General features: G+C 41.9%; 1 protein-coding gene across 2 annotated transcripts in view; it reads left to right on the top strand.

Moving 5' to 3' along the window:
- Positions 1–1,241: 1,241 nt before the first annotated feature.
- Positions 1,242–15,952, top strand: part of LOC129342153 (histo-blood group ABO system transferase-like) — a 58,616-nt gene continuing 43,905 nt past the window's right edge. For both annotated transcript variants that reach the window (XM_054997764.1, XM_054997762.1), the window contains exon 1: positions 1,242–1,293. In XM_054997764.1, the coding sequence (XP_054853739.1) occupies positions 1,284–1,293 (10 nt within the window). In that variant the 5' untranslated portion in view covers positions 1,242–1,283. The remainder of the gene's footprint in view (positions 1,294–15,952) is intronic.

The following is a 15,952-nucleotide window of genomic DNA, read 5'->3' as shown; positions in this document are numbered from 1 at the left end:
AGTTTTGTACGTCTGTGAAATGAAAAAACAAAAACAACCCTGTTTCCCTGGTCAGCTAAGAGGGCTCATGCACTGAATTCTAAAGCTATCACTTTATCATGCCCCCCCCCCAATACCTGTTCCTCTCTCTATTTTTCCTCCCCACCTGATAGCCTCCGGCCCCATCCTCTGTTGTAGGAACAAAGATTAAGCTACTCATGAGAGATCTGTGATTTCATCTCCTGATTTTCTAACTGGGGGGGGGGGGGGTGCAGCAGCGGCGGGATTTACATAAGCCTCTCAAGGGAGGAGGGAAAGGAGAGGGTTGAACCGTTGCCCACCCCCAACATACATTTTTCCACATGCAAATCTTCTCCCCACCCAGCTGTTAGCTCTTCCATGGGAGAAACATATAGGAACTGTCTGACAAGTAATGTCTCTATATTAAGTAAAACCAACACCTGGAAATTGTTCCTCAAATGGGTAGCCCAGAGATGGTTGTGAAGCTGAAAGCCAAAAGGTTTTAAAAATTTGTCTTCCATTGGAAGAAGGCTTGATAGAAGGCTGCAGAATTCATTTTGTTCCACAGTTTTGATGCACAGAATCCTTACAGCCCTGCTCATAACTTGCTCTGCTTGGTGCACTTAATTGACATTGACGTCTTACTTTAAAGGGGAGGAACAGCGCCATGAGCAATGAGGCCAGTAGCACCTTGAAGACTAACCAATTTTATTGTAGCATAAGCTTTCGAGAATCAAGTTCTTTTCGTCAGATGCACGATACAGAGACTGGTCAAATACAGAAGAGGAGGGAGAGAAGGGGAGGAGAGAGAAGAGGCAATTGGGGGGGGGAAGGGGAGGGTGCAATCAAAACATTCCTTTGCTAGTATATGTAAACATCTCCTTTTAGTGTGTGTATCAGTTGGCTTCAAAGGAGTTTGCCCTGTTAGTTTGTAGCAGCCAAACAGCTAGACCAATTCCAATGCAGTATGAGCCTTCGATAACCACAGCTCTCCCTCCTCTTCTGTATTTGACCAGTCTCTGTATCATGCATCTGAAGAAGAGAACTTGATTCTCAAAAGCTTATGCTACAATAAAATTGGTTAGTCTTAAAGGTGCTACTGGACTCTTTTTGATTTTGCTACCACAGACTAACACAGCTAACTCCTCTGCATCTATGAGCAATGAGGCTTTTTTTCCCTGTTGCTATAAATAAAACTTTAAACAACTTCCTGCAATTGTTGCTGGAGCTTTTCCCACTGTTTTATCCACCCTCCTCCAGAAAGCCAGGATTTTGCCACGCAAATGGATTACGGTAAGTTCTTACTGATATTTCCGTTGCCCGAGTTTTCAGAAAGAATTCATTTGGAGTGTAAAATCTGATTTAGGAAAAAGAACAGCAGTGTGTGGGAATTCAAAATGGGCTGGAAAGATTTTTTTTTTAACCTTAGCATGGAAGGATGATCAAAGAACTATTATGAAGAATTGGGAGGGAGTAATGGAACTCCAGCTCTAAACTTAATATGTGGACATTCATTTTTCTGAGCCAGCATGGGTTCCTCAAGAACATCATGTCACGGTAACCTCATATTCTTTCCTTTTTTGAGAGGGGATAAAGGAAATGCTGTGGATATAGTTTATCTTGGTATCAGTCAGGCTTTTGATAAGGTTCCACTTGGTATTCTTTTTGACAAGTTGGTAACATGTAGTTTGGATCCTATTACTGTTAGGTGGATTCGTAACTGGTTGGCAGATTGTACTCAAAGAGTGCTAGTTAATGGTTCCTCATCCGCTTGGAGAGGAGTGACAAGTGGAGTGCCCCAGGGATCTGACTGGGCCCTGTATTGTTCAACATCTTTATAAATGACTTAGATGAAGGAATAGAGGAGAGGCTCATTAAATTTGCAGATGATACTAAATTGGGAGGGAAACACAGTAGAATCAGAAGCAAGATTCAAAGTGACAGGCTGGAAATCTGGCCTAAAACTAACAAAGATAAATGTAAAGTTCTGCATTTAAGTAGGAAAACTCAAAGGCATTTAAGTAGGAAAAATCAAAGGCAAAATCCTAAGGGACACTTATAGGATGGGGGACACCTGTCTCGGCAGTAGTACATGTGAAAAGGATCTAGGGGTCTTAGTAGATCATACGCTGAACATGAGTCAGCAATGTGATGTTGTAGCTAAAAAGGCAAATACGATTTTAGGCTGTATCAACAGACATATAGTGTCCAGATCACGTAAGGTGACGGTATTGCTTTGTTCTGGTTAGATCTCATTTGGAATACTGTGTACAGTTTTGGGCACGACAATTTAAGAAAGATGTTGACAAGATGGAACGTGTTCAAAGGAGGGCAATAAAGATGGTGAGGGGTCTGCAGAACAAGTGTTATGAGGAACGATTGAAGGAGGTGGGTATATTTAGCCTGGAGAGGAGGGGACTGAGAGGTGATATGATAGCTCTCTTCAAGTATTTGAAGGGCTGTCACGTAGAGGATTGGAGCAGAGTTGTTTTCTGTTGCTCCAGTGGGTTGGACCAGAAACAACAGGTTAAAATTAAAGCAAAAAAGTTTTTAGCTAAATGTTAGGAAGAACTTCCTGTCAGTTAGAATGGTTCCTCAGTGGAATGGGCTTCCTCGGGAGGTGGTGGGCTCTCCTTCTTTAAAGGAACTCAATATGAATGTTCACAGATCAAGAAAGGGAATGCATGAAGGGGTGAGCCAGTGCGAGGGTCTCATCATGGCCCTTTCTTACACGCCCAGGGAAATGCTGATCACCAGTTTAGGGACAGGAAGGAGTTTTTCTCCAGGTCAGACTGGCCAGGATCCTAGAGGGGTTTTTTTGCCTTCTTCTGTGCATACCCAGCTTGACTGAGTCAAATTTACATATGAATTCCAATTCAGCAGCTTCCAAGTTGGGATTGAATAGGGACTTTGAATGGTTATCTCATTATCAGAAGTAACTGACTTCCTTAACAGAAGCAAACTGATCTCCATATTAGAAGCTACTGTTTGCATCTACTCCGCCCTCCCCTCTCCACCTATATATCTGACCAGTTTCTTCTTGCCCTCCATGCATCTGATGAAGAGAACTGTGATTCTCGAAAGCTTATGCTACAATAAAGTTGGTTAGTCTTAAAGGTGCTACTGGACTCTTTTTGATTTTGTTACTACAGACTAACACGGCTAACTGCTCTGATTCTAAACTAGTGGATGTCTCCTCTTACAGTAGTTTATTCAATAAATTGATTATGCAGCACATAATACTTATTCCTTTTTGCTGTCCTCCTGAGTCTCCCCTTAACTATGGGTGAATTCTGGCAGTGAGGTAGAAAAGAATTCTCACGCTTCATCTCTTCTTTACATTATTCAGTAGTTTATAAGCCTCTGTATTTACATGGCTTTAAAAGGAGCGTGAGTTGCTTTCCTCACCTCTTTCCAGCCAAACTGTTCCTGCCAAAAATGCTCTTCTCTTCCATTTAGTAAAGGTTCTCAAAACTTTCTGTTCTCCTTGTAGCAGACCCTAAGGCTTCCCTAAATCACTCAGTTTGCACAGCCTGCACTTCTTAATATTTCTCTATTGCCATGTGCCTAATTTTGTAATTTTTTAATTTACACACACTTTCACTCTCTTGTTCTCTCAAGTCTACCATTGCAAGATACATTTCTTATATCCGTTAGGGCTCCTGTTGAAGATTAATCTCTACTGTAGCAAAGTTGCATTTGCAAAAGGCCAAGTATTGTATGCCCACCAATACAACAAACAGCAACAACAATAGCCCATTCCTTGAACAATGCTTAATATGCAATTTAAATCATTTCTGATTATTTGGGGATGGGAGCAATTCTAATCTCAGACTTCATATTGTCCACAGATAGCCCCCTAGCCTTAAACAACACCTCACTCATAATAAGATAGTTCCCAACACTGACACTGGGACCACAGCCTGCAATAAATCAAGATGCCGTTTCTGTTCCCAAATTTACTCCAACAGCATGATCACTGGACCTAACAACACAAGTTATACCATCTCAGGTTCATTCGCTTGTTCATCTTCCAATGTTGTGTGTGTGTGTGTGTGTGTGTGTGTGTTATGTGCCGTCAAGTCATCTCTGACCTATGGCGACCCTATGAATGAAAGACCTCCAGAACGTTCTATAGATCCTGCAAACTGGAGGACGTGGCTTCTTTTATTGAGTCAAGCCATCTTGTTTTAGGTCTTCCTCTTTTCCTGCTGCCTTCCACTTTTCCTAGCATTATTGACTTTTCCAGAGAATCTTGTCTTCTCATGATGTGACCAAAGTACAATAGCTTTAGTCTTGTTATTTTAGCTTCTAAGGAGAATTCAGGCTTGATTTGATCTAATACCCACTTATTTGTCTTTCTGGCTGTCCATGGGATCCACAAAATTCTCCTCCAGCATCACATTTCGAATGAATCAATTTTTTTCCTGTCCGCTTTCTTTACTGTCCAGGCTTTCTTTACCGTACCTTCCAATGTTATATGCTGTCAAATGTCAGTAATGCTCTTCTGCTCTCTAAATCGGAGAAACAGGTCAGTCCCTATGCAAAAGAATAAATGGACTTAAATCTGGCATTAGAAATCATAACATTCAAAAACCAGTGGAAGGATATTTTAATCTTCTAGGGCCTGTTCCTGTTTCAAAAAACAGAGTGCCTACATGCCCCTGGGCACTTTGGCAAAATAAATAGAATCAACAGCCCACTGATGCTTTATCCTAGCAATATTTTTAACATGTGCCTGCCTAATTCAAAGGTCACAAAATATAAACTTTACCAAAGACAGGGAGACTTGACTCTCTTTACCAGCCAAAAGATATAATGGATGAAAACTTTGGTCATTGGATCAAATTTTCCTTTCCTCTTTCTTCAGCCCACAATCTTCAAAAGATGCTGTGGTAAATTGTGGAGGTCCCTTTTTGATCCGGTTAACTGCTAATTTGGGTTTAATCATTGCAAATGGAGATGCTAGATACGATAAGGTAGGGGGGTTACTTATCTTTCGGCAAGAGGGTATAGTTTATTTTTTGGTTTCATCCTTTATCTGTGATTGTATTAGATTTTTTTAGCTGGGAAACCCTTTTGATAGTGACCATTTACCTTTATAGATGGAATTGATCTTTGGTTAAAAAGTCTGTTCTAGCTAGAATAATACAGGATTTTGCTAACATTAGGACCAGGAAATTGTCCCAAAATTGGCACAACAACTTCAGTTAGCATTGAACTTACCATTTCTCTTATAGTTGGGGGCTTATTTGGCCTCACTGAGAACCTGTGATTGGGACCAGAAAGCTACAGAATCTATCCAGCCCTCCCACCAGATAGACTGCTAGAATGGGAGAAGGGCTAAAGATACTCTTAATTGACTATCTGTATCTGAAGAAGTGAGCTGTGGCTACCACAAATCTTGTTAGTTTTATAGGTGCTACTGGACTCTTGCTCTTTTCTACTGCTACGGACAAATATGGTTACCCTTCTTAATCTTCACTGATTATATTATCAGTCCATTTGTAAAAAAATAAGATCAAAATATTGGCCTGCTTTTCGGTTGGTACTAGATCACTAGTCCTGTTGACTAAAGGTTGAGCTTTTGGTTGCCAACCTGGTCTTCATCTCACACCACTTTTTCCATAGTGCTTCTGTTCTCCTAGCCCTTTCAGAGATAATGGAAGTGACCTATAATAGCGTGTGCCGCAGCCCACATGCCAAACATGCTATCTATGTGTAAACGCTGTAAAAAAATGTATTTATTATATTGTATATCTGCCCTGAGCCAGCTAATGTGGGGAGTATAAATCCATTAAATTAAAATTAAATTAAAAGGGTTGTTATGTGTTTTCAATTTCATAGTGGACCCTGTCAAGAAATTGACTTGCCTCAGTCTGTCTCTTGGTTCAGTTCAGGCTTTGGGTCTGATAGAAGCCTGTAAAATCATTATGATTTTGCAGCTTCAGAGCTGGGATTGAACTACACAGATGTAATGATGTCATAGGTTCAAGATCTTGCACCTACATTGCATCACTCTATCTACGTGCATTGTCATTGGTTGGCTAATTGGGAACAGGCCAGTTGCTACTGTTCTGTATAAAACAAGGGCCCTCATTCTAGCTGACCCACTGCCTGGACCCTTATTGCATTTGGACTCTGTATGGTTGCTGAAGGGTTTGTGCTCTGGACCTGCTCACCTGGATTGGTGCCTGCCCAGGATTTCTGTCTCTGTATTTTGAGACTTTGGAACCTTGTTTGGACTCTTTTGGTTTAGCTTGAAAGGCAGCCTGAGGCTTGGAGAATGACAGTGAAATCCTAAGCAGAGTTACTCCAGTCTAAGCCCATTTTAATCAATAGGATTGCAGAAACTTTCTTGTTGGGAATGATGGACAGACAGGAAAGAAATTTTGAAACTTTATTTTTATACACGTGTGACGTCTCCCGCCATCTGGCTGCGCGGTGCCTGGCGGGTCCATCGCGGCTGGGCCGGTGCCTCCGGTGGTACGGCGGGTTCCAGAGGGCGGAGTCCCTCCAAGGCCGTGCAGGCGACCCACGGGCTGGCTGGAGGTCCGAACTCCCTTGGATTGGTCTCAGATTGTTGCACAAAAGTGCCTCCCCTTTGCCCCTCTGATTCGCTGAGCAAAAGAGACGAGACAGACAAGGGCTGATGTAAAAAAAAAAGTATATTTGCAAATATAGGGCACAGGCTTCAAGATGAGCTCAGAATGTACCCCCAGAACAAAGGAGCAGATGTTACTTTTAAGGGCTTATGACATCATTTTGGAGAAATGAAAGTCACATTCAAAATAAGGCACCTGATCTCTTTTACACCTTTAGATTGGACTATTGTCCACCTTTCAGTCTCGCGACAACATCATGTGCCATCCTATCCTGGTCTCCATAGTAGCATCTTCCTTCATTCCACAACTGGTTACTTTTCTACACAAACTCTCTTCTCCAAAAGGGGGAGTGGGGTAGAACTTATAATTCTCCCTTTGTCTCTGTATAGGCCGGAGTAGGCATGCCACACAGCCTCCATTAATTGCTCTTTACATTTCTACATTCCTGATCTGCTGGTCAGTTGGCATGCCACACAGGAAGACTCAGGGAGTAGTTTAAATGTGTAACAATAAGTCTCTCACCATTCACAGAGCACAACATTCCCATACACTCTAAGTAACATTCTTCTATGCTCAGAAGTTCATGATGTACCTTTCATTCTGTTATGCTTCCTAGATAAGACAAAAGCCTGAACACAGCAATATTGTGCTTAGTTGGCTGGGAATGGAATGTGTAACTTGTAACTGTTGCTATAACCATATTTGGGCATCCAGGACTTCCTGAATACAAACTAATAAAACTCTCGCCTCCATGTCTGGAGGGTCAGACTTTGCATCCAGATCCTGTCTCGTGTCGTTCCTACATCTGGCGCCCGAACAGCCAGGGACCCTCCCCCATCTACCAGCACCTGGAATAGGCCCCATATCGAGTGCACTCCCCTTCTTCAACTGGTAAGCATGGGTACATCCTTGACGCATCCTCAGCGAAGGCATGCGGATGAATTATGTTTTTTAGGCAAAAAGTCAGGAGGGTCTACCACATTTGGAGAGATTGCATGTCTCCTGCGCCACCTAGCTAAATATTGTCCAGCTTACCCGGAGGCTGGATCTTTAAAAGTCAAAGACTGGGAAAAGGTGGGCAGAATTATACATACAGAGCCTAGGGCACCTGTTCAAATGCTACACACTTGGCACCAATGTCGCCATGCTGTGGACCCTCTTGGCCCACTTTCAAAACACCCGGGAGCTTCTCTTTCTTTTACTCCTCAGTACTGTCCTCTTCAAGTCCTGCCTCCGTCTCCCCCTCACCTCCTACCTTCCGCATCTGTTCCTTCGGCACCTAAAGCCGAAGATTCTAACTCTGAAACATTTGAAGCTGGAATTTCAAGCAGGGAGTTCCCTGAAAAAGTAGCTCAGGTTGTTCAACCTAAGGGAGGATATCTCAGAGAAAGGTTGCAATCAGCTCTGGAGGACGCTTCAGAGGAGCATACTAGGGAACTCACAGAAATGTTGGCTATCTGCCCAGTACACTTTACCGGGAACAGAGATCCTGCTGGAAATGAATTTGTAGAGTACAGACCAGTTCAGTATAAGGTTCTTCTTCAGTTAAAAAATGCTATACGAGATACAGGCTTAAACTCTCCTTTTACTCATGGATTTCTAGAAGCAATGATCAGAAACAGTCGTATGGTTCCAGAGGATTGGAAGCATCTTTTCCGGATGCTTCTAACCCCTGCTCAATTTGTAGTCTGGGAGAGTGAGTTCAGGCAGGAATGCGCTCTTCGCGGAGCTAATTCAGGTGGAGCTTACACAGCAGCTCAGCTTTATGGATGTGAGGCTTTTGCTCAGCCAGATGCACAAATAGCTTTGCCTGTAGGGACGCTGGAGCAGTCAGCTCAGGCTGCGTTCCATGCTATGAAACGAGTTCCAACATCAGGGAAATCACAGCCTTCTTTTTCCACGGTCAGACAGCGACCAAATGAATCTTACCCTGACTTTGTTGATCACCTCCAAGAGTCAATCAAAAGGCAACTTAAAAATGAAGTGGCACAGACTGAACTATTGCTTAAGTTAGCTAAGGAAAATGCTCTTCCTGAATGTAGATGTGCAATTCAAGGTTTAGGACACAATCTTGAACTGGCTGAGATGATTCAAGCTTGTCAGGATATTGGCTCTGCTTCTCACAATGCGACCTTGCTGGCAGCAGCACTTCGTCAAGCTAATAAACCAGCAGGGAGGTGTTTTAATTGTGGTAAACCTGGACATTTTAAGGCAGAGTGCAGAGCCAAAGGAGGGGGAGCAATTCAGCCCCGTCCTCATGGAAGTCATCCACAATTCAATCAGTCTTTTCCAAAGCCAAAAACTAAATGCAGAAGATGTGGAAAAGGTTTTCACTGGAATAGTGATTGCAGGTCTGTCCTGCAGTCAGGAAACTCAAGACCGGGCCTTTGGTCTCTGGCCCCAGTCCAAATGGAGACAGCACTGGATCAGGCAGTGCAAGATCTGACCCTAGGTTAATTCCATCCCATCTTTCTACAACAAAGTCAGCAACCAGGGGAAGTGCAGGTCTGGATCTTTTCTTACAGACTGCTCTAACTTTCAAATTCCCAGGAGAAGTCTTGGTTACTCCTTCTCAACTAAAAGGACCTCTTCCATCAGGGACTGTGGGTCTAGTTCTTCCTAGGTCCTCTAGTTCTAAACGGGGTATTTTTGTAGTCCCAGGGGTCATTGATAGTGATTATCAAGGAGTAATTCAGATTCAGCTCTGGACTAATTTGCCACAGTCTTTAGCAGCTGGTGATTCTGTGGCACAGCTGATTCTCCTTCCCGATTTTCTCCCCGCAGGGGGACAAGATCGTGATCGTGGGGAGGGAGGCTTTGGGTCCACGGACCAGGCTCAAGCAACACTGGTGGGTCTTATAGCATCCATTTCCAGAGCTCGCCCACAACAGCGTTTCTTTCTTTCCTTCTCAGGTATACTTGACACTGGGGCTGATGTTACTGTAATTTGTGCACAACAGTGGCCTCCAGAGTGGCCACTAGAAGACTGTCCAACTGTTTGGGGGGTTGGAGGACAGCAGAAAGCACGGCAGAGTGTTAATTTTGTACAAGTTTCTCTGCCTGGTTCAGCACAGACTGTGCCTCTCCGTCCATTTGTTCTTCCAGTCCATGTGAACTTGCGGGGCAGAGATTTGTTATCCCAGCTACAAGCTTCTCTTTCTTTTGCAGAATAAGGTTCTATGGCCATTCCACTTACTTGGTTAACTGATGAACCTGTTTGGATTGATCAATGGCCCCTTCCTCAGGACAAACTTAATGCATTACATGATTTAGTTCAGGAACAGCTACAAGCTCAGCATGTGGAGCCCTCCACTAGCCCATGGAATACTCCTGTTTTTGTTATTAAGAAAAAAAGTCAGGTTATGATTTGTCTGAGATCATAAGCCCTTTTCCAAGAAGAGAATTTGAGTTTCTTTACATTTTTTCAAATAGCTCTAGCTGATTTCGTAGGGAAAATTTCTTACCATCTTCCTCAAGATAAACGCCTTACTTTGTTTAGAACAGTCTCTTTCAGTCTGCTTAATCTGCATAGCTCTCAGCCCCTGGCAGCTGCTCCCACATTCCAGTGACGGGGGCCACACCAGGGGTGCTATTGTTTGTCAATTTACTCCTGACCGCCCTTGGATTACTAAATACACAACGCCACAAGCTTCTCCACAGCGCTCAGAACTTACTGCAGCAATTTTAGCTTTTCAAACTTTTAAATCAACTTCTTTCAATTTGATCACTGATTCTCATTACGTCTCTCGTGTGATCACTTCATTGCCTGGAACATATTTGGCTCCACATATGGACTGCAATCTTATGGCTCTGTTTCTCACCTTACAGCAATGCATTACACAGCCCATATTCGAAGTCACTCTTCCCTGCCAGGACCTCTGACCGAAGGGAATTCCTTGGCAGATCAAGCAGTGCATTCTCTATTTAGTGACCCATTTTCAAGCCATCAATTTTTCCATCAGAATGCTAAAGGTCTAGCTGCTCAATTCTATCTCCCTCTGTCTCAAGCACAAAGTATTGTCTCTGCTTGCCCACATTGCTCTGGTTTTTCTTCTGCCCCAGAGCGGGAAGGAGTTAATCCTCGTGGTCTGGCCAACTTTGGCCCCCTGGCCAACTTTGGCCCCCTGCCAACTTTGGCAAATGGATGTTACACATGTCCCTCACCTTTCTCCTTGGAAATATTTGCATGTCTCTGTTGATACTTATTCTGGAGTTTTATGGGCTACCCCCCTTCGGGAAGAGACAGCCTCTCATGCCATTTCTCATTTACTAGCAGCTATGGCTGTTTTAGGGAAGCCTGCCAAGCTGAAAACAGACAACGCTCCCGCCTACCTCCTTTTGTACTCAATGGGACATTGTTCTTACTCATGGAATACCTTACAATTCCACAGGTCAAGCGATTGTAGAACGTGCCAATCGCTCTTTTAAAACCCTTCTCTCTAAACAATTACAACAAGGGGGGAGGAGGGCCCCCACGATGGGATTAACTATGCAACAAATTCATAAATGTTTATTCACTTACAATCAGCTCAATTTTGCGCAGCCACAAGCTGTTGCCTCTTCACCTACTTCTGCCTTTGATAGACATTTCAGGCAGAAACCACAGCTACCTACCCATCAGGTGTACTATCGTAGCCTGCCAGATAAAACCTGGATAGGGCCAGTACCCCTGTTGACATGGGGGAGAGGGTATGCTTCTGTTCTGTCATCCACAGGTCCTTTGTGGGTCCCTACCAGGTGTATCCGACCAGCTCATGGCGTGGCATCAAGCAGCAGCCAATCCTCTGCCAGAGATGGAGACAGTGACCCTCGAGGCTGTGCGTCCATCACTGACCGTACGCCCATAACCTCGCCGGGACGCTGTGGACCAAAGACGTGCCCCTCTGATGACATGGGGAGCAGTCAAGAGGACCACTACCAAAGCCAGACAGATTCTGAAGACCACTGGCAAGGAGGAGACCCCCGAGAACCTATGCGCTGCTATCTTTGCAGTTATCACTGCAAATTCTACACTCATTCTGTGTGTGCTTCTTTGTTTTCTGCCAACAACTGTACAAGCTGAAGCCCAGCCTTTGCGAGACCGTCTTCAGTACAATCTGTGGGAACGGCTGGCTGCACAAGTGAATAGTTCCAACTTCTGTTTACAACAAACAAATGACATGAACTTATTATTAGCTTCTTGCCTTATTCCTGTGTGTACCCCTCTTGCCTTATTTTTGAATGATACATCTTTAAGCATGTTTATGAAACGTAGTAACATAAAATATACTCAAATGTATGATTGGGGTCCAACAATGCCCCGACTTCCATTGTTTGCAATGTCTCTTTACACTCCTTATGTAGCTTCCAATTCATCACAAAATCAAACCGTCTGTGCTCACATAGTAAACTGCACCAAGCACAAATCCAAACCTCACTGTCTTTCTGTAGGACCAAATGTTCTTAATTGTTCAAAAACAGAAAATGTTTCTTTTGCCTTTGCATATACTCAGTTACCTCCAGGATGGTTCTTTACCTGTGGCTCAAGAACTTTTAATTACATACCTGCTAATTTGTCTGACTCTCTCTGCTGTTTAAGTCGTTTAACTATTGCTTTGCCTTCAAAAGCCATGTTTACTGCTTCTCGTGAGCATCGTTCAGTTAACCTTGATGCTACATGCTCTGAAGAAACTGCTCTTGTTAATAAAGCTGAAGCTGTTTCTTTAGGGGCCTCGCTTATAGGGGTTCCAGCTCTTGCTATACTTAATGCTAACAATTTAAGGCACTTAGCTTGCAATTTAGCAAAAACTATTAATGCCACTTCTATAGCCTTAGCAGCATTGAATTCTGAGCAACAAGAACTTCGTAATGCTGTTTTAGATAACAGAGCGGCAATAGATTATCTCCTCTTGCTAAATCATCATGGGTGCGAATCTGTAAAAAATATGTGTTGTTTTAATTTGTCTGATAATTCAAAAACTGTAAGCAAGCAACTGCAACAACTATCTCACTTACAAACTCCCATAAAAGAAGATGTTTTACCCTCCTGGTGGAAAGCTTTGTGGAGCTGGCTGCCAAATGGCTTATTGGGAATCTTAGTACAATATGGTACATGTGCTCTGATAGTGCTTATAGTAAGTTGTTGTTGTCTTCAATGCATTCCTTCCCTTATTGCTTTAATAATTCCAAAACCACATCCTGCTGCATATTCAGTTACCACTTCAATATCTAGTTACCCAGCCTCTTGGTTTACATCCTCTGATGAGGATGAGGATGAGGAAGAATGCTCTTGGAATGATGCAGAGAATGGCCCTTTGTTGCCACTTTAATTAAATAAATAAAACAGAGTGAAAATGTGGGCCGGAGTAGGCATGCCACACAGCCTCCATTAATTGCTCTTTTACATTTCTACGTTCCTGATCTCCTGGTCAGTTGGCATGCCACACGGGAAGACTCAGGGAGTAGTTTAAATGTGTAACAATAAGTCTCTCACCACTCACAGAGCACAACATTCCCATACACTCTAAGTAACATTTTCTATGCTCAGAAGCTCATGATGTACCTTTCATTCTGTTATGCTTCCTAGATAAGACAAACGTCTGAACGCAGCAATATTGTGCTTAGTTGGCTGAGAATGGAATGTGTAACTTGTAACTGTTGCTATAACCATATTTGGGCATCCGGGACTTCCTTTTTCTTTTTTTTTGAAAAATTTTTTATTGGGTTAGAATCCATTATTTTTACATTTACATTCAATTTTCCACAATTTTTTCATCTCTAACCCCCTCCCTTTCCCCCCCTTTTTATTGACTTCCAACAGCTTTCCAACCCTTTGTCCCCTTTCCCTTACTTTTATTAGCTTCCTCTATCTAAAACAAATATATATTCTCCATTATTCTAAGCAGTACATCCTTAACTATTTTTAACATTGTACGCCCAAACTGTAGGTCTTTGTTTCCATCTTAGATAAACAATTTATCCCATTTTTCAATTTCAAATGTTTCTATATATCATAAACCATATAGATCATACATTCATTTATATCAAACAATTTGACTTATTCTCTATATATTACTCATTCTATCTTTTTGTAATAATTCTATATATCACTCATCACGTAATCAATCAATTTGCCTCATCTATATCTTCAGACATTCAGTTTGGTACAAAACTTACCAAAAAGAAAGAAAATATTGTTAGTTAATCAATCCTTATATTTAATCCTTATAATTAATTATTTTCTATCTATGTTCTGTTTGTTAACCTGTATATATCTATATATATATCAATCTATTAATCTGACTGCTTATTAGTTCACCTTTATCTCTTCTCCCCCCGGTAAAGTCTCCCCCCTCTACTTCAGTGCTTCAGTAGTTCTCAAACTGCCACAGTTTTCCTCCCACCTCCCATTTCTTCTCCAGGTGTTGTTTCAGCTTCTCCCAGTCTGTGTTGAACTGCCCTGAGTCCAGATCTCTCAGTTTTCTTGTCATCTTGTCCATTTCAGCCATATACAGCAATTTGTAAATCCAATCTTCAATAGTTGGCACTTCTTGTACTTTCCATTTTTGCGCATACAAAAGTCTAGCTGCTGCTGTCATATAAAATATCAACGTCCTATGTTGGGCTGGAATTCCCTCCATTCCCAAGTTCAGTAGCAGGAGTTCTGGGTTCTTATTAATTTGAAATTGTAAAATTTCACTCATTTCTCTTATTATTTCCCCCCAGTACTGCCTGGCTACCTCACACGACCACCACATGTGATAGAGGGAGCCCTCATGCTTCTTACATTTCCAGCATTTATTAGAAGTATTCAAATTCCCTAGCGCAATCTTCTTTGGTGTCATGTACCAACGATAAATCATTTTGTAAATGTTCTCTTTAATATTAGTACATGTCGTTGTCTTCATTGTAGTTTTCCACAAGTATTCCCATGCCTCCATTGTTATTTCTTTATTAAAGTTTATAGCCCATTTCACCATTTGTGTTTTAACTATCTCATCCTCGGTATACCACTTCAACAGTACTTGGTATACCTTGGATATTCTTTTCTTATCTTCTTTAAGAAGGGTCTGCTCTAGTTCCGAATTCTCTATTCGTATACCTCCCTTTACAGAGTCCGAATTATATAAGTCTCTGATCTGTCTATACTGGAACCAGTCGTAGTTAGGTGATAGTTCCTCTTGTGTCTTTATTCTGGATGCTTCAATTTTAGTTATTTCTTTGTAGGTTAAACATTGTTGTTCATTGTCAACAGCTCTCGGGTCTATCACCTCATATGGAACCACCCACAAAGGAGTTCCTTCTTGTAGATAAATTCTGTACTTCTTCCAGATTATGTATAGACTTCTCCGAACAAAGTGATGCAGGAACATCGAGTTGACCTTTACTTTGTCATGCCATAAATATGCGTGCCATCCAAATATTTTTTTGTATCCCTCTAGGGCTAATAGTTTCTTGTTCTTTAATGTCATCCATTCTTTCAACCAAACTAGGCAGATTGCATCATGATAAAGTCTCAGATTGGGCAGTTGCATTCCGCCTCTTTCCTTTGCATCTTGTAAAACTTTCACTTTCACTCGAGGCTTCTTGCCTGCCCAAACAAAATCTGATATTTTCCTCTGCCATTTTTCAAATTGTTTGGAGTCTCTGATGATTGGTATTGTCTGTAGCAAGAACATTACTCTTGGTAACACATTCATCTTAACTGCTGCAATCCTGCCCAACCATGACAAATTCAATCTATTCCATTTAATCAAGTCTCTCTCTATCTGAGTCCATAGTTTTTCATAATTGTTTTTGAATAGATCTATGTTCTTTGCAGTTAATTCGACTCCCAAATATTTCACTTTACTTGTTACTTCACAATCCGTTGTTTCCATTAACAATTGTTGTTTCTGCTTAGTCATGTTTTTGCATAGTATCTTTGACTTCTTTTTGTTGATGAAGAAACCTGCCAAGTCTCCAAACTCCTTGATCTTATCTATCACTCTTGGCATGTTCTCCAATGGGTCCTCTACAATTAACATTATGTCATCCGCGAATGCTCTGACCTTGTATGAATAGTCCTTTATTTTTATTCCACGAATTTCCTCATCTTGACGTATTTGTATCATCAGAATCTCCAATACTAAAATGAACAACAATGGAGATAACGGGCAACCTTGTCTTGTTCCTTTACTTATCGTCAATTTCTTGGTCAATTCATCATTCACTACAATTGCTGCAGTCTGGTCTCTGTAAATTTCCTTAATTGCTCTGATGAATCTTTCTCCCAATTGTAGCTTTTCCATAGTGGCAAACATAAAGTCCCAGTTTAAATTGTCAAATGCTTTTTCAGCGTCTACAAAGAAGAAACCAACCTCTTTGTC

Source organism: Eublepharis macularius, chromosome 14 (genome assembly GCF_028583425.1).
Source record: "Eublepharis macularius isolate TG4126 chromosome 14, MPM_Emac_v1.0, whole genome shotgun sequence".
Classification (NCBI taxonomy): Eukaryota; Metazoa; Chordata; class Lepidosauria; order Squamata; family Eublepharidae; genus Eublepharis; species Eublepharis macularius.
Note: the sequence above shows the minus strand (reverse complement) of the source record. Positions and strands in the feature narration are given on the sequence as shown.